Source organism: Myiozetetes cayanensis, unplaced genomic scaffold (genome assembly GCF_022539395.1).
Source record: "Myiozetetes cayanensis isolate MyiCay16 unplaced genomic scaffold, myiCay2020 scf23, whole genome shotgun sequence".
NCBI classification, from domain to species: domain Eukaryota; kingdom Metazoa; phylum Chordata; class Aves; order Passeriformes; family Tyrannidae; genus Myiozetetes; species Myiozetetes cayanensis.
Window position 1 is genome coordinate 2,120,653 of NW_026087445.1, and position 21,273 is coordinate 2,141,925.

Sequence of the window (21,273 nt, forward strand, 5' to 3'; positions counted from 1 at the left end):
GTTGGGGGCCAGGAAAACAAAAACAGGGAAAAAGATGTAGGGAAATACCCCACCCAGCCCCACACACCTCCAGCAGAGGGATCGTGGTGCGGCGGTGCCAAAACTCCCCGAGAAATGGCTTTGGAAAGGAAAACAAGCACGCAAAGTCATCCAACCACGTTTATTTCCTTCAAAAATAGGTGATTTCTTAGTACAAAATACCAGCCCAGTGGCTCTGCTGGGCATTAAAAAATAGGGGATAAGGGGAAAAACCCATCCTTTCGCTCCTGGCTGCTGCGTTTGGGACAGTCAAATGTGCTTCCCACACGCTCCCATCGTACCTTGGCTGGGCTGGGGGGGATCACAGCTTCCAGTTTGGGACACAGGCACGAGCAGAGGCAACCAGAGCCACAGAAATCCTCTTTAAAATCCCCCCAGCCCACCCTTCTCCCCCCAAAAAGGGCAGAGGGGTGGGGGCAGCCCCATTCCCAGCCCCTCCCTGTCCCCTCTGGGCTGGGTGTAGGATCAGGCTCAGGGATTGCTCAGGAAGGCTCCGGTCCTGAGTCACTCGCTGGGGATGGCACTGATACCACCCCACCCCCAAATGGGGGTCTCTGTACCACAAATAAAAGCAAAAATAAATAAGATTTGACACTGGCACTTTAGGTAGGTCCTACAGATAAACAGAGCTGGGGTGCCACAGGAGGTGCTGGAGGGGTTTGACTGGACCCATCCCAGGAAAAGCTGCTCTGACCACGTCAAATTCCTTTAAAAAAAAATAGGCATTAACTCATGACAAACCCAGCTGGGAGGGACAGGGGTTCTGCAGACCCCCCTCAGCACCACATCTGCCCCCCAGCTCAGTCTTGCAGGGTGATTTTTTTCCCTCTACCCGACTGGGAATCCCAGGGGGAAACCCCAAAATCCTTCATTTCATTTTCTGCCTGGATGATGCTGTGGGCGGCCACATGCAGGGATGGCCAAAAAAACCCCACAAATGCCCTAAGGGTTGTGCTGGAAATGAAAACCCATATATATATATATATATATATATATATGTGTGTATCTATGTAAAGATATATCTACAGATACAGATCTGTGTATATACAGATTTATATAGAGAGATATATCATCTGTCTTTCTGGAGATATATATCTAAATATAGATAGACATGGATTTATCTCTGTCTGGATATATCCTTATATAGATACATATATATACACACACACGTTATATATCATCAATCAACCCTCAAAGAGTGGTTTAGCTGCTTAGTAGCTATCTTGAGGAAAAATAAGTAAAAAAAAAAAACAACAACCCAAACCTACAAAAAGAAGAGTTTCCCCAAAAAGGATCCTGTTGGGTTCAAGTCCAAGGGCAGAGCAGGAGGGGGACACATGGGCTGAGCCCCCAGAGGAGGCCTAAAATCTGGGGAAGGGGTGGAATAGGGAATCACAGGTATGTCTGCCCACGCAGGCACAGAGGTAAACACAGCTGCCAAGGGGGGCTCGACCAGTGCAGCACCTACACCAGGTCACAGCACCCCCAGAAGTGCTTAGGTTGGGGTGGCCACTGCCTTGGGGGGGGGACACGGGACCACCTCCTTGGTCCCAGGGGCTGGAGCTCATTCCCCAGGGTGCTGCAGGTCCCAAGAGAGCCCTGCCCACACCTTCCCCCCTCCTGCAGCTTGAGTGGTCCTGAAAACACACAGACAAACAGAAAAGCAATTCAGGATCTTCAGGCAAGCAGGAAGGGCGTGGGAACCAGGGCAAGACTCCCTGGAGATGCCTCCAGCCCTGGTGTCCCCTGATCTGGCAGGGAGCACCCAGTGCAGGGCTGCTGATGGCAGGTGGGGTGGGACACCATCCTCCTCCTCATCCCTGCCTGCTGCGAGAGCAGGGATGGCTTGGAAGGTGCTGGCGGGACCCTCAGAAGAGGCAGGAGCCCCTCAGGCCCTGCAGGACCCTCAGGGGAGGCAGGAGCTCCGTGGGACCCTCAGAAGAGGCAGGAGCCGCGCAGGTCCCGTGCCCGGCCTAGCTCAGCGGCCAGTGCCCGGCTCATGCGGCTGGTGGTCACCCTGACACTCTGGGCAGCCTCCACGGCCCGGCTCAGGGACCAGTTCAGCTCATCCAGCTCCTCCAGGTCCAGGCTGAGGCAGCGGTGGCCGGGCTGTGCCCGGGGGGGTCGCTGTGCCCGCCGGTGCCCCGCGGTGAGGTGCAGGGGGACCCCGGCCGTGGCTGAGGTAGGTACTGCTGGGGAGCAGTAGCTGGGAAGAAGAAGAAGGGGACATGGGCTCAGCGTTGCTCCTGAGCCCCTCCACTGAGGCTCTGTGCCCCCCTTCTGCCTTGTTTTCATCCCTCTCCCCCACCTCACCCACCCCCACCCTCCAGCACCTTTCCCCTCCGCTCAGACCCCTCCCCAAAGGAGCTGCGGCTGTGTCACCCCATTCCCACCTGGATGGGATCTGGGGGCCAACCAGCAGGTCCTTAGAGTGGGCACAGCCCTTCCTGGATTCACCCTGCACCCCTGGGGGATGCTGACCCACTCTAGGACCCCTCCCCACATGCCCACAGAGCATCCTTACAGCACGGAGGGCACGTAAGGCACGAGGGGGACGGGGGCGAGGCAGACGGTGGCAGCGGTGGCAGCAGGACCGGCTGCCAGGTACCAAAATCCAGGCTGCTCCAGCTTCTCGGCTCGGGGACCAACGTGGGAGTCGGGGGGGGATGTGGCACCGGAGCCACGCTCTGCTGTGGGGAGAGAGGAAGATGGCTGGGGGGTTAGATGTCCCCAGAGGTGCTGGATGTCCCCAGGGCTGTGCATCGAGCGGCAGTCCCAGATGACATCACCCCCTGGGCAGCCACTGCTGGGTGGGCACACCCATGCCCGCAGGTGGCACTGCTGGCTGTCACTGCTTGCTGTCGCTTCTGTGCCCAAGCAGTGCCAGGGAGCTGAGGGCTGTTCCCTGCCCAGCCCCCACGCAGGGATGGACACGTGTCACCCTGTCACCCACCGTGCGTGGCTCTGTCCCTGCTGCCTGGCACGGGGAGGCCCAGAGGTGCCCGGCAAGTGGGGCAGCGTGTCCTCCTTGGGGTGCTGTGCTGGGGCTGCTGGGTGGCATCACCCACCCAGAATCCATCTATGGAGAGAGCAGGGAGGAAAACGGGAATGTCCCGTGAGGAACAAGCGAGGGATGCTTTGGGAAGAGCAGAGTGGTTTGGGGGAGTGGCTGTGATGGGGTGGGGGCTGATACAAAGAGGGGTCTGCAAAAATGGGCTCTGCACTGGCACCTGGGTCAGGCTCCCATTGCTCCCAGTAACACCAGTGGCTGCAGCCCCAGGGCAGAGGGGTCTGGCCGAGGAACAAGGGTCATGAGGAATGGGGTCCCCCCTCCCCGAGCCTCCCTAATTAACGAATTAGTCATTAGCAGCTCTATTAGCAGGTGGTAGGGAAGGCCAGAAGGGGCTGGGGGCTGCTCCCCACTCACCTGCTGATGTCCTGCTCCTGTGACATCGGGGGCACCCCGGGGTGCCTGGCTCCTCTCGGGGTGCTGGGGCAGCACGGGGTGTCCCCCTGGTACCGTGTCCCTGCCAAAACCCAGCGTGAGCACGGCCGGGGACCCCAAAGTGGGGGTGGCCACCCCACCCCCAGCACTGACCGCCACCAGCACCCACCTGTGTACTGTCCCCGGAATGTCACCGCTCCTAGGGGGCTCCCAGGGTGCTTCCGCAGGGACGAGGGTGCCCTGGGGCCAGAGGGTGAGGGGTCCGACTCGGAGGCTGTGGATAGGAGAGGGAAGTGGGGTGGGATCTGATGAGTCTGAGGCAGGACCCACTGTGGGGTCTTATGGGACCACCAGGACCTGCCTGGTCCCTGCAGTCCCACAGCCCCACCAACACCCCAGTCCGTTCGGGGAGGGGCGTACAGGGAGGGGCTTGTCCCCTCTATCCCCACCCCGCTGGAGTCCCACTTACTGAGGTCCAGCTCCGGCCTGTCCCGTGGCAGCGATGCCGACCTCCCCCTCCGCGTGGGTGCGACCCCGGGGGGCGCCCTGCCCCGCGCCGGGGGGCTCAGCTCCCTGCGGAGGGGACAGAGATGCTGTCATCACCCAGACCCCTCAGTGACCCCACACAGCCAGCTGCCGGTCCCCCCCAGCCCAACCTCTCCCTGTCACAGCAGAGGGGGGACATGGCTGGGGCTGGGGGTGTCCCCACGCCCATGGGACACAGTGTCGCCCCCCCAGGTCCCTCCTGTCACCTACCCCGCGGGTGCTGCGTCCTGGGGGGACGATGGTGCGCTGCCCACGGGCTGCCTCCTGGCCGGGGCGACACGGGGAGTGGCTTTTCCCTCGGGATAGCTGCGGGAGCGCCGCAGGCTCTCCTCCAGCCGCCGCCGCAGCTGCCACACCTCCTCCTGCAGCTCCCGGATGGCCTGGCTGTGCGGGACAGAGGCCACGCTGAGGGGGCATCTGCAGCCACCAACGACCCCAGCAGGGCTGCTCCATCCTCCACACCCCCCCATCCCCACCACCAGCACCCAGCAGCTGTGAGGCTCCCCAAAACCAAGCCTGGGGGTCCATCCAGTCTCAGCCACCACACGTGTCACGAGTTTGGAGGGCTCAGCCCCAGCAAGGTCCCGGCTCTCCAAGAAGGGGAACTTCCTGCTGCCCAGCAGAATGTAGGGGTGCCTTTGGGGGGGTTCCCTGTGCCACCCAGAGGGGGTTTGGCTTGGTTTGGGGTTACATGGACACTCACTCACGCTCCAGACGGGAGCCCAGCAGGTCACAGTGAGCCGGGTTGAGCGACGGCAGGTCGGGGGACAGGAGGGTGGGGGACGGCGTTTCAGGGGATGGGGGCGGGCTGGTTGGGGCTGGGGATGGAGGGACCCTCCTGGCCATGGCTGGCGGGTGTCCACTGGTGCTGGCACAGCTCCTGTCTCCCACCTCCGAGTCCGTGTGAGCTGGGGAGGAAAGGGAGCAGTGTGAGAAACGGGGTTGGCCCCTCTGCCCCAGGAGGGAGAATCTCAGGAGACATCCCCAGTCCTGCACCCAAAGGGGTTTGGGAACACCATAAATCAGAGCTTCTTCCCCCTCCCCCGCCCTCCCACGGCCGGGGCCCCCCAAATCTCTCTCCCTGAGGACACGTCCCTCCCCAAGCGCTGCCTGCTCACCTCCGTCACCGCCGGGGTCGGGTCCCGCCTCGCTGCCCGCGCTCTCGGCCCAGCGAGGGGGGGAACTGCTCTGCGAGGGGGTGCTGGGGGGCAGGCAGGGCCCCCCCGTGCCTCCCTGCCCGCCCGTGGGGTAGATGCCCATCAGTGCTCTCTCGGAGGGAAGTGGGGTCGTCTCTCTCTTCCGTGGGGCACGGAGGGTCGTTGGGATGGGGATAGAGGGTCCCAGAGCACCGGGGGTCCTGGGGATGAGAGGGGTCATGCAGGGAGCCCTCATGGCTCAGCCCCCAGCCATGGGCCACCCTGCACATCTCCAACCGCCCCAGCACCCCCAGTCCGTGAAGCCTCTCCCCCTATCCCTGCTCCTCTTCAGTCCCCCGCAGACAGAGCCGACAGCCCGTACCCCTGAATTCCTGAAGGCAGGGTCTGGGGGCCGTACCCGCTGCCAGGGGGGCGGTGCTCGGGGGTGTGCACGGGGGGTGACACCCTGCTGGCCTCCGAGCCCACGAAGCCACTGTCCGTCTCCGGTGACACAATGCGCTGCTCCTGCAGGGGCACGGGCACAGCAGGATCGGTGCTGAGCACCCCAGGACCCCCGAAAGGGTCTAGGGGTGCTGGCAGAGGGGGGCACGCAGGGGATTCACCTTGCGGGGCCCGTGCTGGGGGGCAGCGCTGCCCGTCCCGCTGCTGCGGCCGGGACAGGGGCGCCCGTGGTGGTCCGGAGGCCACCAGGTGGGGCTTGGCAGTGGCTGGTGGCTCCTCAGAGGTGGCAGGGGATGGGTGGCCCCCTGTCCCCTCTGCCTTTGGGGGTCCCCTGGAGGGCAGCAGTGCAGCTTTTCTCTCCGGGGGATGCCTGTGGGGGAAGGGAAGGGATGGACAATGAGGATGAGGCAGAGCAATCCCAAACGTGGGGAGATCCCTGCTGCAGCAGCTCTCCCGTGGAGGACGTGAACTCTGAAGCCAGTGAGGCAAAACAGGAGCCCGGAGGGCAAATTCCTGCTCGCCCTGCCTGGGGAGTCGTCCTCCCTCAGCACTTACAAGGGGAAGGTCTCCAGGTCGGCCCCCTCCTCCAGTGACCGTGTCCTGCAGGGGACTTTGCCGGGGCCACCGTCCCGTGCTGCAGGAGCATCCACCTCCTCCTGGGACCCGCTCCCCACCAGACTCAGCTGCTCCAGGCTCAGCGACGCCGGCAGGGACTTGAAGTGCTTGTACCTGGAGGGGATCACAGGGTGGTTTCGGGGAGATGCTCCCTGCCCGAGCCCCTCCCACGCTGCCACGAGGGCACTCACCGCTCCAGTAGGTCCCCGAAATCCTCCTCCACTTGGAGCTGCTTGTGCCAGAGGGGCCAGGGCAGCCCCCCCATCACTCCCTCGTGGTCCCCCGCTGTCCCCAAGGGACCCTCCACCAGTGCAGGGTTCTGCAGGGCACAGCAAAAGGCGGGGGTCGAGAGGCATGTCCCCCCCCCCCAGCTGCAGCAGGGTGCCCCCATCCCAGCACCTCTGCACCCCCAGCTCACCTCGGGGGGTGGGGAGTGGGTGACCGGCGGTGGGGACGGGGCTGGGGGGCATCGGGGCTGAGGAAGGGGCTGCGGAGGGGACTGCAGGGGGGGAGGCCGCCTGCCCCCCGGCTCCAGCCCCTCCTTCAGCCCCTCCAGGCGCAGCCCCAGGCGGTAAATCTCCTCTTCTACCGCCCTGAAAGACATCGGCAGTCAGTGCCAGGGGGGGATGTACAATGACCCCCGGGGACCTGCGGGCTTTGGAGGGGTGGCCCGTGGGGGTCGAGCACGTACCGGTCAGGATCAAAGCCCCCCGCAGCCCCCTGGAACTGCTGTCGGCCACGCAAGTATTCCCGCTCCAGTGCATCCTGCGCGTCCTTCAGCAGCCTCATCCTCTGCGGCACAAGGAATGCGGGGTCCGACCCTGCCCGCTCGGCACTGGGCCCCAAAACCCAGCGTGGTCCCGCCCCGGGTTGGGGGTCCGGGAAGGGGCTGACACACCTGGAGCTGCTCCGAGAGTGGGGAGCTCCCCCCACGGATCCATCTTTCGAAGGACTCCACCTGGCCAGGAGAGAACGGGCTGAGCCCGACCCTGCAGCAGCTCTCCCTCCGCAGGTCCCCTCAGCGCTCCCCAGGCCCCTTGCCCACTGCCCCCCATCAAAAGTCTCCCCCTAGCTGCACCCCCGGCAACTCCCCTCCCCAGCCCCCTCCATATCCCCCTCAACGCACTCTCTCCCCACAGCCCTCCTGCAGTAACCTATAGGTCTACAGCCCCCTGCAGCCCCATAGCCGCCCCAATTCCCCCCAAACCCACAGCAGCTCCCATCCCTGCAGACCCCACAGCCCTCCTCCTTCAAGCCATCCTGCATTCCCCCCAAACCCCTCCCTGCAGCACACCCCATGTAGCCCTTCAGTCACCCCCACCAGCCCCCTCCCACAGCCCCCAGCACTTCCCCCACACCCCCTCCACCCTGCAGCCCCACGCAGACCCCCTCACAGCCCCCCGGTCCTTGCCTGTGCCTGCAGCCTGCGGCTCTGCCCTGCCAGAGCCCGGGTCAGCCGAGGGCCGGGGCAGCAGCACGGCCCGGGGCAGCTGGGGCAGCCCCCCCCGGGTGGAGGGGGGGATCGGGGATGGGGTGAACCCCCCCGATCTGATGGTCCCGGTGCTGGAGCTGCGAGAAAACACGAGGACAAGTGACCCTGGGGACCCTCCCCCTGCACTGTGAGGAATCCGCGGGTGTTGGGTGAGCATCCCCCCAAAAAACGGGTCAGGAGGGTGATGAGATGGACAGGAAACACGGATCGACCCACCTCCAGCTGGCGAGGTGGAGGCTGTGGCCGTGGCTGTGTCCGTGCCAAGAGCTGCCGTCCGGGCTTGTGGGATGCTGAGGGTCATCACACGGCAGCCGCTGCCCACGGTGCCCACGGCCAGGCTGTGGCTGGGCTGGGGCGGGTCCGAGAACAGGCTCACCTGGGCAGGGACGGCGGGTTCAGGTACCCACCCTGCACCCCGACCCCGGCACCGCCCACCCACCGTGCCCCCGGGGCACCCTGAAGCACCTCAAGTGCGTGGGGGAGCACAGCCCTGCCTCAGTTTCCCCACCCACGCAGCGGAGCAGGGCGGGAGGTGGCAGAGGTGACACGGGGACACGCTTCCGCCGGTGGCCCTGCCATCTCAGTGAAGTGCCTCGCCATTTTAGGGACACTCTGGCTCAGCCGCCCCCCTGGCACGGAGGGCGATCCCACCACGAGGCGGGCACGGTGGCCGCCGGTTTGCTGTGGGCTCTGCGGTGGCCTCACCCCTCCCTCCCCGGGCCAGGCTTGCTCAACCGCAGCTCCCCGCGAGGAGGAAGAGGAGGAGAGCTGGGGGAGGAAGACACGCTGAATAACCCCAGGGAGGGAGGAGCAGAGTGGGGGACCCCCCGGAGCCACCCCAACCCCACACCCACCCTGGCCCCCAGGCGCAGCTGGTCGATGGTGTTCTCAGCCTCGGCGTACTTGGTCAGCAGCTTGTGGTAGTCGTCCTGCAGAGAGGGGACACCAGTGGGTGACAGCACCCGGTACAGGGGGGGATGGCAAAGGGGGGAGACAGCCCTGTGTGAGGACAACAGGCCTGGGGGAGCTCCTATAGGTGGGCGACACTCTGGAGTGCAGAAACCCACCCCCAAAGCGCCCGGCCCTTCTGGGGCAAATGTGGATCCCGTTTGTTTACATGGGGAGAGCTCCCCTCTCCTCCCAGGGGACAGGAGGGCATCCCAGGGGACATCCCAGTGCCTCCAGCCTGAGCACTGCCCACATCCCTGTCTGCTCCTTCCCTCCCGCCCGTGTAGGACTGAGAAGGGGTGACCACCACCAACCTCCCATGGGTGACACAGCACCAGCTCACGAAGCCGGTGACATCCCCATTTCACCACCACCCCTTTTTCTCCCCCACCTTAGTGACCCTCCCTGTACGAACTCTCCTGCCGGAGTGGGAGGAGCTGGGCGTTACCTGGAGCTGCTGCACCAGCGCGGTGGCTTGTTTGGGGGACCTGAACTCCTGTGGCAGCCCGGCGGCGCTGGGGGGCTGCGGGGAGACCCCCTCCCCGCTGCTCAGCAGCACCTCCCGCACGATTTCGGCCGGGGACTTGAAGCCGACGGGGCCACCGGGCACCCTGGGGCGGGCGGGCAGGACCCGGCCCCGAGGGGGGCGGTAGCTCTGGTCGAACTTCACCCGCGCCTCCACCTTGGACAGGTCGGGCAGGGGGTGGTTGAGGCGCCCGCGGCCGTACTGGGTGCCATCCGTGCCCGTTCCCGAGGCATCCCTGTGCCCCTTGCCTCCCGTTCCCCGCCGGGGGCTCAGGGACCGCGACTGCCGGGCGGGCTTGGGGGGCACCCCCGTGGGCGCCGCTTTTTTGGGCACCCGGGACCTGTCGTGCAGTTGGGGTGCTGGGGGGCTCCCGGCGCCCCGGGGCTCCTCCGGGGGTGCCAAGTCAGTGGTGCCAGGGGCTGTTTGGGGCTTGGGGACAGGCTCGGGTCTGGTGGCGTCGCGGGGCTCATCGGTGGAGTGGGGCAGTGGGAGGCTCCGTCTCGGAGTCCATCCCCGCCCGTGCCCTCCAGAGGTGTCCCCGGCCGTGCCCCAGCCCCGGGGTCGGCGGGATGGGGTGGCAGGGCCAGGGCTGGTGTCCGACAGCGCCGAGGTGTCCCCACCATCCGTGCTGCAGCCGCGGGGCTGGCAGAGAGCCTGGTGTTCCCGCAGAGCCTCGGGGCTGCCGCTGGACCCCGAGCCCCACCGGCCCTCGAAGGAGAGCTCGGGGTAGGGCTCCCCGTCACTCTCTGCCCCCCAGGGCCCCTCGTCCCCGCCGGAGCTGCCCCGCTCCTCGTCCTGCCCTGCCAGGTCCCGCTGCGGGTGCCAGCGACCCTCCTCCACCGGGGACCCCTCCTCCAGGTCCTCACCGTCACCTGCAAAACACCAGCGGCGCGGGGCTGCTGCCAGCCGGACCCAGACGGTGCCCCCACCCTTCCCGCAGCCCCCCTTGGCTCCAGCGCATCTGGGACCACCCCCGCGAGGGGCTTTGGGCAGGAGGGAGGGGACGACTCACCCCACGGTGGGCTCCTGGCACCCTCCCCCAGGCCGATGACCCCGTCCTCGTCCATCCGCCTCTCAAAGTCGTCTTCTTCCTCCTCCTCCTCCTCGTCCTCTCCCTCCCAGGGCGTCAGCTCTGTTTGTGTGCAGTGCAGCCATGGTGCCGGGCTGGCCATGGCCGCGGGCACGGCCGCCCCTGTCACTTGTGCCGCTTCATGGCCCGATGGTGGCGGCGGGCTGGGGACCTCCTCGTCACGAATGTAGGTCACAACATCGCCGCCGCGTCCTGGGGCGGGGGGAGGCGAGGGAGAGGGAGGGATGTCAGCAGGACGTGGTGGGCTCTGTTTGAGGTGTGTTCCCCCACTGCCAGGACTTCCCTTGCCCCCCTAAATCCAGGGGAAGAGCAGCCTCCCCTCCCAGGGAACACCCAGCCCGTGCTGGCACCCTGGGGATGTCACCCCAGCCCTGGGGACCATCAGCGGTGCCATCACGGTGCAGGATGGTGCTGGGGGAGGCGGGAGCACCCCAAAACCCCTCTGGATCTGGGGGGCTGACAACGAGAGGAATCGCAGCAGAGACCTGGCACACTCATTCCACGGATAACCCAAGAGCACGAGCTCCCCCTCACCCACTCCTGGGGTTCCCAGAGCCGCGGCAGCCGCTCGAGAAACGCCAGATGTCAAAACCCCAGCGCGGGGTGTGTAGCAAGAAAGGTCACGGGCTTTTCCCATCAGCATCCCCCCAGGTAGATTGGAGCCCAACCCCCCAAATTTTGGCCAAAAACCAGGCTCAACCAGCCCCCTGCAGGGAACTCACCCTGTACCAGTACCCCCAGGACACCCCCATCACTGTGAGCCCACCTGGGGTCCCCAAAGCAGCATCATTCAGAGCACCCCAAAACCTTCCTGTGCTTTTGGGGCAGCTGAGCTTTTGCAGAAGTAGGAAATGATGCTTCCTGCAAGTTTGCAGGCAGCCACCAACTTTTTAACCCCATCCGGCCCTGCGCAGTGGGGGCTGGACCCTCCCCCCACAGCCATTTTCCATCCAAACCCTTTGTTTTTTAATCCAATTTGGAGCAAAACGCTGTAGCAAAAGAGGGGAGGGGGATCACTGGGACCATCAGCCTCTAAAAGACATCAGGATGAGGGTCAGGAGGAGGCACAAAATTAAGCCTTAAAGCCCCCAAATTCACCCAGCTGGACCCTCCCCTCAGGATTTCCAACCCTCTCCGGATCTGCAAGGAGTGGGGTGTCCACCTTGCCCCCCATGCCGAGATGCTGCTCACAACCCCAGGGATGCTGCAGCCATACCCAGGCACCGTGGCATGTCCTGGCACATCTGCAGGCAGCCAATTAATCAGCTCGTTACTGTGTAATTAGTGGCACGCGGGGGAGAGCTTGACGAGCTAATGAAACCACGGCACGGTCCCTGGGGTGGCTGTCTTTAGCCAGAGGGTGATTTTGAGGTGCTGCTGGCTCGGGAGTGGTGGTGATGAGCAGCAAACCTACCCATGCCACCCACACGCTCCGGGAGAAGTCCCCTAATCTACTCCCAAGCCTCAGCTCTGCAATTTTTTGGGGTGTTGGTGGGGGTTTGGGGGTTATTTTCCGGTGCCACCTGGTTCAAGGTCCTTGGGCATCATCCTTGCAACTCACTCCAAGCCCAAGCTCCAAGGAGCTCCAAGCTCCTGCATCTTTGGGGTGTTCCAGGCAGGGAACAAACCCCAAATCGTCTTTTAGGGTTTTGCAAACCCCCTGGGCTGTTTGCATGAGGCTTTTCCCCACACACTGACCGGGTATCTCCACACCTGCAGATGCTCCACAGCTTCTCCTGCCACCAGGGCTGCCCACGGGATGCTTCAGGCCCTGCACTAACGCAGCTAAAGAGGGATTTGGGCTTTAGCCCCTCTCTGAGCTGGGATGTTTCTAGTCCTACACCTTGAATCACATCCCAGAACCTGGAGATGGGGCCTGGAGATCCCCACCAAAGTGCCTCCCATCCCACCTCAAGGCCCCTCGGCATCCCTGAGTGATGAGGAGCCCAAACACCACCCCAGGGTGTCCCAGAGGGCTGGTGGTGGGAGAAAGGAGATTGCAGGTCCTGTTTTCTTGGGACAAAGAGCATTAAAACATTTCCCACCCCGTTCTGGCAGTTCTTTAACCCCATACTGGATATTTTGGGTCTCTTTTGGGGGGGTTTGAAGGAGGCCATGCCCAACCCACACACCATTGGCTGGCACCCCATTTCTGAGCAGTGGTGCCCAGGCTGCACTGCCCACAGAAGCCACAGTCTGCAGGAGCCACTTCCAAATCCAGCCACATCTATTGCTTTCCCAGAAAGTCCCTCCACTGATGGTCATGGTGGTAAGAGAGAAAAATCTTGGCTTTTTTTTTTTTTTCCTCCCCTTTTCAGTGAGTTTCTCACTGTTATGGGAGCACTGAAAAGCTTGAGAAATAATGTGGTTCCATAAACAGGAGCCACAAAGCAAATGCAAAAAATAATATATGTTTATATATTTATTATTTTAAAAAATTTTGCTCTTTGAGAGCTGGGATTTTGCAACAACGTAATTGGAAAAGGAGCTAAAAAAAAGACGCTGCAAAGCCTCAACAAGAAAGTCTTGCACCTCTGAACTCTGCTCTGCCCTCAGCCCCTCTCCTGCCCTCCAAATCTCAGCCAGGGCTGTCCCAAATTGTGGCTCAGGGTGGAGGTGCCTGGCCGAGGGAGGGGGTGCTCACAGCAGTGATGAGTGCTGCCAGGTCTCTGCTTGGCCTGCAGACAGGAGGGGTTGTTTCTGCCTGTCCCCTGCCCTCAGCTCCTAATCCCTGATCCTGCCTGCAGGCAGTGATCCCACCCCGTGTGGGGCAGACGGAGGTGTGAGGCTGAGACCGCCCAACTCATTACACGTGTGAGGCTGAGAAACAGCAGCGCAATCGAGGCCAGCACGGATCCATCCTCGCTCCTGGGTTTATCTGTGGTGACAGCAGAGGAGACAGAGCATCCTCCGCCCCAGGGCTGGCTGGGTGACACGTGGAGGGGGGGGACAGGGCTGCTGTCACTCTGCCTTCGCTGCCCTGTCAACCCTGGGCAGAGCAGGCAGGCTGGGGGGGCTCTAAACCCCACACCTCCATCCCCACGGCCCCTGAGCGATGGGGGATCACCCTCCTTCCCTGTGCCCCAAAAATCACTTGCCTGGGAAAGGGGTTAAAGCCCCCCTTGCACATCTGTGCCTGTCTGGGATGCAGGGGGTCCCCAGACCCCTTTTATCCCCCATCCTGGGCGAGGGATGGATATTTGGATCTCCTCTGGGGAGGTTTGGAGGGGCCAGAACGGCCTCAGGCTGGAACTTGGCAAGGGGTGTCTGCACTCCAGGAGGGAGGAATTCCTGGTGTATAAACCCTTTTTTAAAGCCCACAGAGTCCCGTTTTTCCGAGCATGAAAGAGGGCAGAGGAGCGGAAACGCCGCGTTCTCGGTTTGCATTATTTCCTACCAGAACAAGGGAGGGACCGTCACAGTGAGGAAGAGCCTCACAGATCCCCTTGTCCTCTCAAAGAACACATGCCTGTTATCACATCAGGGCTCTAAAGCCCACGTGTCACCCAAATTCCACTGCCTGGAGGGGCCAAACCTGCCCCCAGCTCCCCCACGCTGGCACATCCCCATGGAGAGGTACCAAAACCCCATGGAAACGGCATCTCTCCATCACTTGCCTCGAAGTGAAGCCCCACGGCAGGACAGGGAGCTCCTGCAGCCGTTTTCCTGCCTCTTCCTGAGCTTAGAGACCCTCCTGTTCTCCCCGGGAACAGCCCAGGTGTCCCCCCGGGGTGGAACCCAAACATAACTGCAGCAGCCGGGGGTGGATGGCCCATAATGCCCGTGAAGGACAGACTTAATCCCTGTCTGGAGAGAGCTGCCGCTGTCACCGCGGCACAGCCGGTGACACTGGGAGCCCTCATTAGCACAGGGCAGAGAGAGGTGGCAGGGACACCTACTACTATCCCAGGTTGCTCCAAGCCCCGTCCAACCCTACCTTGGACACTTCCAGGGATCCAGCAGCAGCCACAGTTTCTCTGGGCAACCTGTGAGAGGGCCTCCCCACCCTCACAGGGAACAATTCCTTCCCAAAATCAAATTTTAACCCCTCCTTCAGTTTAGCCATTCCTCCTAGTCCTGTCACTCCATCCCTTGTCCAAAGTCCCTCTTCAGCTCTCTTGGAGCCCCTTTAGGCCCTGGAATGGGCTTTAAGGTCTCCCCGGAGCCTTCTCTTGTCCAGGCTGAACACCCCGAGCTCTCCCAGCCTGTATGGACAGTGCACGGAGTTCCTCCCGCTCCGCGAGCCCTTAAAACATCCCTGCCCGGGAGGCACGGAAAGGGTGCTGCAGAACTGGCACCCACCGGCTATCGGGAGCACGGCCGCCCTTTAAATAAAACACGGAACTGAAGCTGAAAGCTGCCCTTGCGACTTCCTCGGAGGAGCCTCAGGCAGCGGCTCGGCCCCGTGTCCCGCAGCCCCCGCCGAGCCCCGGCAGCGGCTCCGAGCCGCCCCCGCAGCCCCCGACCGAGCCGCCCGGAACCCTCCGGGCCCGGCGGGGAGGAGGCACCGCGGTGAGGAAAGTTATGACAAGTTTCCCCGGGGCCACGGAGGCTCGGATGGCGTGGGGAGGACACGCCTCGGCGAGGAGCGGCGTGTCCCGCATCCTCCTGGTGCCTCCCGCATCCTCCCGGCGCGTCCCGTCTCCTCGGCCGCGGGGACCCCGGAGGGCCCGAGAGTTCCCCCCGCTCCGCCCAGAGACCCCCAGCCGGCTCCCAGCTGCCTAAACCGGGCTTAGAGCGCTGGATGCGCCCGGGGAGCGCTGGATGCGGCCCCGGGGATGGAGCCAGCCCCGCGGGCCCCCTGGCTGTGCTTCCAGCTGTGCCTCCAGCGGCGCCGCGGGGGCCCCCTGCTCCTCTCCCTGCATCAGGGAGCAGCCGAGCCATTCCCGGCCCCCCCGGGCACAGCTGGGGCACATCTGGCCCTGGGGCACCGCTGGAGGGCCAACCCCCCCTTTCCACTCCAACCGCGAGCGCCCCGCGCTGCCCACCTGCAGGGAGGGCCTGAGCGACGCTGGGCGGCCCCGGTCCCGGTCCTGATCCTAATCCCGATCCCGGTCCCGATCCCGATCCCGGTCCCGGTCCCACCGGACAATAGCGCGGCCCGCGGCGGGGGGCGTGGCCTCTGCTCATTAGCATACCCGCCGCTCCCGACCAATCGGCGCCCTCCGCCAGGCGGGGAGCGGGACGTCGTTAGCATAAACCCCGCCCCCACTGTATTTGCATAGCGCGCGGAGCGCGACCAATCAGAGCCGCGGAAGACGGGCCTCATTTAAATAATTTATGCAGCGCGGGCGCCCCCTGCTGGAGCGCTGCGCCTACCCATCCCCCGGGATCGCCGGGAACGGGATGGGAAGTGATGGGATGGGATTGGATGGGGACGGGATGGGGCTGACATGGAGCATCCCCTCCCAGCCCACCACCTGCCCTGCCGGCCCTAGGGAGCCCCACAGTCACCCCTGCCCCTTCTTCCCCCCCCATCCCAGCCCCCAGCAACCCCCCCCCCAACCACAGCCCTTTTCTACCCTGATAGATTTATTGAAAAATTAAAAGCACAAGCTCTGTATATATAAATACGACGACGTTGCCAGCGATTTACAAGGCCTTCAGTTGCTCTCTCTGCCTCCCCACCCGTGGCCTGTGCGACCCACCTGGGCACAGGGGGTGAGCACCCACAAGAGCAGGCACCACCCAAAACCCCTCCAGCCTGAGCCACAGGCCCACCTTGCTGTGTGTGTGGCACTCAAATGACAGCGGGGACACCCAGACCTCTGCCGTCCTCCTGCCTGGCAGAGGGGGAGAGGGTGTTTTCCCTAACCCAGACAGGACAGGGTGGAGGCTTTTGAGGGATGTGCAGTGACTTCTGCCCGTTCTCAGCCTGCCCTACCCAGGCAGTGAGTCCACAGCAGGCGAGGGGACATCTGGGGACAAGCTGGGGGTGTCTGCGCGCGCGGGCTCTGCGTGGTGGGACCTCGTTCACACCTCGGCGCTGTCCTTCATCCCCATCCCACTCCACGCTCCCAAGAGCCATCCCTAAAGGGCCACGTTGAATTCTGTGACCAAGAAGTCAATGTAGTCCTTGTCCTTCAGCTTGAAGGCCTCAGCGATGATGCGGGCGGCCTCCCGGTGCTCTTTGCCTCGCAGTCCTGTGCCGTTCACCTCCAGAATGACGTGGCCCACCTTCAGCTTCCCACAGTTGTGTGCCGACCCCCCGCGCTGCAGGAGAGAGGTGGTCAGCTCACCTCCCCGCCATCCCCCCCCTTGGGTCAACCCAGGTGGTTTTTTTTGGGGGGGGAAAAAAAAAAAAGATATATATTTTGTATCCCTCATGTTCACCCTGAACCGGCGAATGAACGTGTTGGATATGAGATATTTGGCTTTTTGGAGAGAGGGGATGAATTTGGCTCCCCTCCTGATTGCTCCTGGAGCGTGGCGCCAGCTGGGGTGGCCAAGAATAACCGAGGCACAGTCAGCTCTGATTCTCTTTTGCTGTAAATAACTTGAATTTTGCCCCAAGTAAACAGCAAACAGGGAGACAGCTCTGGAGGGCTCAGTCGTCTGGCTCTCATCCACCACTCCCCCTCCCCAATCCTCTGTCTGGGAGTTTCCAGACATCTGGAGACAACAGCCAAGCTTTCAGGGCTGCCCTGACTCCCTCTGAAATGTCTGCAGCAAATCCCTGGCTCCCAGGATGTCTGTTATGGTGTGGGATCATCCACGGGACACGGACGCAAACCCCCCAGCAGGATGATGCCTGGGGATGTGCAGGGCTGTAGGAGGGGGAAGCACCTCCAAAATCCACCACCCCCGCGCTCTGGCTGTGGCTCAAAGGCCTTCCCAGCCTGTCCAGGGAGAGAGATGGGATGTTCCTGGAGTTATTCCCGTTCCCAGCCCGCCCTACCTGGATGGTGACGATGCGGGGCAGCGGCTGCCGCGTGTTCGCTCCGCCCTCGATGGCGATGCCCAAGGTGGGAGCGCTCTTGGACACCCGGATCAGACACGACGTGGGCTCCAGGAGCCCTGGCTGTGGGGAGAGAGGGCACTGCTGGGGGAGGCTGGACACTGTGTGCCCGTTGTGCTCCCGTGGCCAGGGCCCCACAGCAGGCAGGGGCACTGGAGAGGGACAGGCACATCCTGCATTTGCTCCCTGACTCCTGACAGCCAAGATCCCAGCCACGGGCAGGGCTGCAAGAACTTGAGGAAGAGCAGAACAGCTCTCTGCCTGCCTGCCTATGCCCCTCGCCTTGCCACCATCAGAAACCCTCCAGTTTACGTCTGATGTCTGCTGCCACCTTCCCTTCCAGGCTACAGGTGACTTCACTGCGCCCTGGGGATGTTCCCTCAGAGCCAGGGACTCTGCCGTGCCCCCTGTAGCTGCTTGCTGGAGCTGGGAGGGACTGGATTTACCCAGCATGGAGTGAGTCAGCCCTACAGAGCCCCTTTCAACCACTCCTGACCCCTTTCCCCACGGCTCAGCCCACCAGAGAGCTCACTCAGCTCATCACAGAGGGTGAACAACCCCTCGATGCACAGAAGAGCAGTTGTTGCCTGGTGGGGAGGAGGGAGCAGCACTGGCCGGGCGAGGCAGTGGGGGGACAGCCCCAGGTGCCCCCTCCCACAATCAGCATCCCCCTCCCCGGGCCCTCACCGGCTTGGAGGCCCCTTCTGCCGCCCCCTCGCTCCTCGCGGCCTCCTTGAGGCTCCGGCTTTTCCCAGGGCCCGGCTGCCGGCTCTTGTCCTTGCCGCTGCTCTCGAGCTCCCCGATGTCCACCCCGCTGTCCTCGCTGAGGGTCTGCCCGCTGTCCGACAGCTGGGAGAGCGTGGAGGCTGGGGAGACACGCGGGTTAGAGGGCGGGCAGCACAGCCCTGGGGCTGGCCGGGCACGCAGGGGGCGAGGGCAGCTCCCAGGGCAGCTCCCAGGGCCGGGCAGGTGCCCCGGGATTGACACCTGGGCTTCAGAGCCAGGCTCCCAAGCTTCCGAATCACGCAATTGCTCAGCTGTCCCAGTGCCTGACCACCCTTTCACTGACAAAACTTTCCAGATTTCATTTGGAAATATCCAACCTGAAGCCCCACAGCTTGAGGGGATTTCGTCTTGTCCTGTCACCTGTGACAAGAGCCTGACCCCCACCTGGCTCCACCCTCCTGGCACAAGGACAGAGCCGTGTACTCATCAGGGGACAAGTGGCCTCATACTCAGGTCCAGGATCCAACTCAGATCCCAAACCGGGATGGAGGGAGAGAGTGATGAGTCCCGGGATCCTGCCAGAGGCCGTTTATCCAGACCATGCTCCAGGGGAGGAGACTGGAACGGACCCGAGCAAAGACGCGCTACCATAAAAGAGCTTTCTCGTCTTCCAGAATAAAGACACCAAGTGCAGATGGAGGCTCTGGGAATGCCAGGAACAGCAGGGAGCGCTGGGTGCCCGGGACAGAGGCTCTGGCACTCGCAGGAGTTGGGGTCCCTCTGCGGACACCCCCCGGGCAGGACCTGACCCCGGCCGCCCCTCGCCCTCATTAACCCGCCGTTAATGAGCCCATTGCAGTGACGGGACGGGGCCACACGAGGGCGACATTGCCACTCGTGTCAGTCCCACAGGGCGAGGGGGGCCGGGGATACCCCCGGGATTCCCCGTCCTTCTTCATCTGCGAGGGATACCCCGGGACCCCCTTCCCTCTCCATCTCCGAGGGACATCTGCCCCGTACCCATTTGCCTCTCCATCTCCAAGAGAATCCCCTGGGTCCCCCTTTCCCTCTCCATCTCCAAGGGACCCAGGGCACTGTAAGGGGCTCTCAGCTCTCCGTGGAGCCTTCTCTTCTCCAGGTGAACCCCTCAGCTCTCCCAGCCTGGCTCCAGAGCAGAGGGGCTCCATCTCAGGGGCAGATCTGCCTCCTGCCCCGTTCCTCCCTCGAGGAGCAGGTGCCACCCACCTCTGGCCTGGGGCAGGGGCCTCACTTCGTTGACGTCGGGCTCGCTGTTGGGCTGGTGCACCTCCACCATGATGAAGTGCTGGTTGGCCACGGCCTGGGGGCTGCCCTTGTCCGGGGGAGGGGGCGCTGGGTGGGTGGGAGGAGGAGGAGGGGATGGGGATGGGGGCTCCGGACCCCCCCAGCCTCCGGGGACGGGCTCTTCAACCTGGTGGGGGACTGGACCCTGGGGAAGGGCCCGATGGGGTGCTGGGTGACCAGGGAGAGCTGGGCATCCATCTGCCTGCGGGAGCCGTGCAGGGATGGGGAGATGGTGGCGTAGATGGCGCTGGGGGAGGAGTCCTCGGTGGAGGTGGTGGCGGTGGAGGTCACGCTGACCGTGTCCTTCTCGGGGGCGCTGGGAGGGGGCGAGGGGTTCCGGGGGGCCACGAAGAAAAGGCCTGACTGGGAGGACTCAGAGGAGGGACGCTTGGGCTTGTCCTTCCCCGGGTTCCTGTGCTGGGCAGCTGAGGGGTCCAGCAACTGAGGGGCTGCGGGAGGAGGAGGAGGCTTGAAGTTGGGTGGTTCCTCTGGGAAGGAGGAGATGTCGTCCTGCCAAACCAAGAACAGGAGGTTTTAGGGCACCGTGCTCAGCTGTGAGAACTTCTCCAGGACCTCCTCAGGCTCAGTGTCACCTGTGTCTTTACCTTTTCACAGTGAGCATGGCTGGTTTGTTACAGAAACACCTTTCTGACCTTCTGACAATACGAATATGACTCACAAGTGAGGACGATTAGAGGACAAATCACCCAGTCTCTGCTTTGGCTCCCACAGCACTGCTCCTGCTCAGCCAGCCAGAATCCTTCTCCTAACCAACTGGATTAACTGGCTTCTCTGACATCCCTGGGGTGTTGATACAGCAGAGCTACTGAAGCTGAGGCAAAACTCAGTACCCCCAGTCTTCCTCCAGCTCCCACCCAAGGCACAGCAGCTCCTGCAGGGCCTTACCAGGGACACGTCTGGCAGGGTGTTGATGCTGCTTTGGTGGCAGTCCCCAGCTCCCTCCAGTTCTGACGTGTTCTGAGAGGGCAAAGAAAGCAGAGGAAACCATGTCAGAGCAGTAAGAGCAAACACCACAGTGCCAGTGTGACAGGGAACACGGAATGATCCCCCAAAAGCTCCCCCCACGCAAGGCCTGAATCACCCAAAGTTTTTTGTCTCCTTGGAGGTTCCCTGGAGACTCACATATCCTATCAAAGCAGCTCTGTGGGAACACAGGCTCTCCCAAGCTAAGAACTGTTCTCAAAGCCTGCTGTGGGCCTGACCTGCAGAGGAGGAATAAGCTCCTCTGGACCCAAATCAGCTCCTCCTGCTTCATTTGCAAGGAGCTCAGGCTCAATATCAGGATCCTTCCCAGGAGAAGGGCAATAGAAGAGTTCAAAACTCCCCTCCCTTGCAAGCCAGAACAGTGGGTCTCATGCAAACCAAAGCTGCTTTCCCTTCACGAGTCAAAATGTCCTCAGGAAATGCCACACCACAGTTTTGAACATGTCACAGCTCCAGAAATCTGGAAGGGTTCTGGGAATTGTAAGCCTGTCTGTGCAGGGGCAGCTGTGGGTCAGGAGGGACTCAAGGAGAGGACATGGATACAGCCAAGCAGAGCAGACAGGCACCCTGGCCAAGTCCCAGGGATGGCAGGATGGGGGGCACAGAGGGGGTGCAGCTCTGCCCTGGTGAGCTCTGCCCAGGCTCCAGGGGTGCTCTGCCAGGGGGGAACATCCTGCTGCTCCTGCAAGGCCCTGGAAGGGCAAACCCAGACTCATCCCCCACTGCCACAGCAACTCCTGGCTCTGGAGAGGAGCTGCTGCTGCTCAGGAAGAGAGAACTTGGCTCCTGTCACGTTCACAGAGATGTTTGTTCTCTCCTGCTGGATGGGGCAGGGCACAGTTTGTGTTTAAGTGCCTGTTATTTATTGCAGGGTAAACAGCTGATTAGTTGAAATGCTGGTGCATCTGCATTTCCCCCAGCTGCTGGAGGCTGCTGCTGTGCCTGGAAGATGCTGGAGTCCC

At 62.9% G+C, this 21,273-nt stretch overlaps 3 protein-coding genes across 4 annotated transcripts in view; 1 reads left to right on the forward strand and 2 right to left on the reverse strand.

The window, feature by feature from the left end:
- LOC126642292 (collagen alpha-1(I) chain-like) overlaps positions 1–8,901 on the forward strand; it is a 151,390-nt gene extending 142,489 nt beyond the window's left edge. Inside the window, exon 58 of the mRNA XM_050319754.1 lies at positions 8,890–8,901. The gene's annotated coding sequence lies outside the window, so the exon portion shown is untranslated. The remainder of the gene's footprint in view (positions 1–8,889) is intronic.
- On the reverse strand, positions 147–15,416 carry AKNA (AT-hook transcription factor). Its single transcript, XM_050320294.1, has 21 exons — positions 15,288–15,416; positions 10,222–10,491; positions 9,132–10,081; positions 8,590–8,664; positions 7,952–8,111; positions 7,655–7,812; positions 7,142–7,201; positions 6,935–7,035; positions 6,662–6,836; positions 6,435–6,562; positions 6,184–6,357; positions 5,549–5,998; positions 5,149–5,387; positions 4,734–4,938; positions 4,241–4,414; positions 3,954–4,057; positions 3,654–3,758; positions 3,467–3,566; positions 3,108–3,118; positions 2,564–2,729; positions 147–2,245 (listed from the first exon to the last, which is right to left on the reverse strand). Exons 2-21 carry the CDS (start codon positions 10,379–10,381, stop codon positions 1,975–1,977), a joined length of 3,966 nt encoding a protein of 1,321 aa, XP_050176251.1. The 5' UTR covers positions 10,382–10,491; positions 15,288–15,416; the 3' UTR covers positions 147–1,974.
- Positions 15,417–15,813: 397 nt separating this feature from the next.
- WHRN (whirlin) overlaps positions 15,814–21,273 on the reverse strand; it is a 48,497-nt gene continuing 43,037 nt past the window's right edge. Inside the window, exons 8-13 of one of the 2 annotated variants that reach the window (XM_050319782.1) lie at positions 20,213–20,284; positions 19,396–19,816; positions 19,229–19,354; positions 17,945–18,123; positions 17,198–17,320; positions 15,814–16,512 (exon numbers count right to left, since the gene is read on the reverse strand). In XM_050319782.1, coding sequence (XP_050175739.1) covers positions 16,330–16,512; positions 17,198–17,320; positions 17,945–18,123; positions 19,229–19,354; positions 19,396–19,816; positions 20,213–20,284 — 1,104 coding nt within the window. In that variant the 3' untranslated portion in view covers positions 15,814–16,329. Of the gene's footprint in view, positions 16,513–17,197; positions 17,321–17,944; positions 18,124–19,228; positions 19,817–20,212; positions 20,285–21,273 lie in introns of those variants that run through there. The other variant, XM_050319781.1, reaches the window with a different exon arrangement.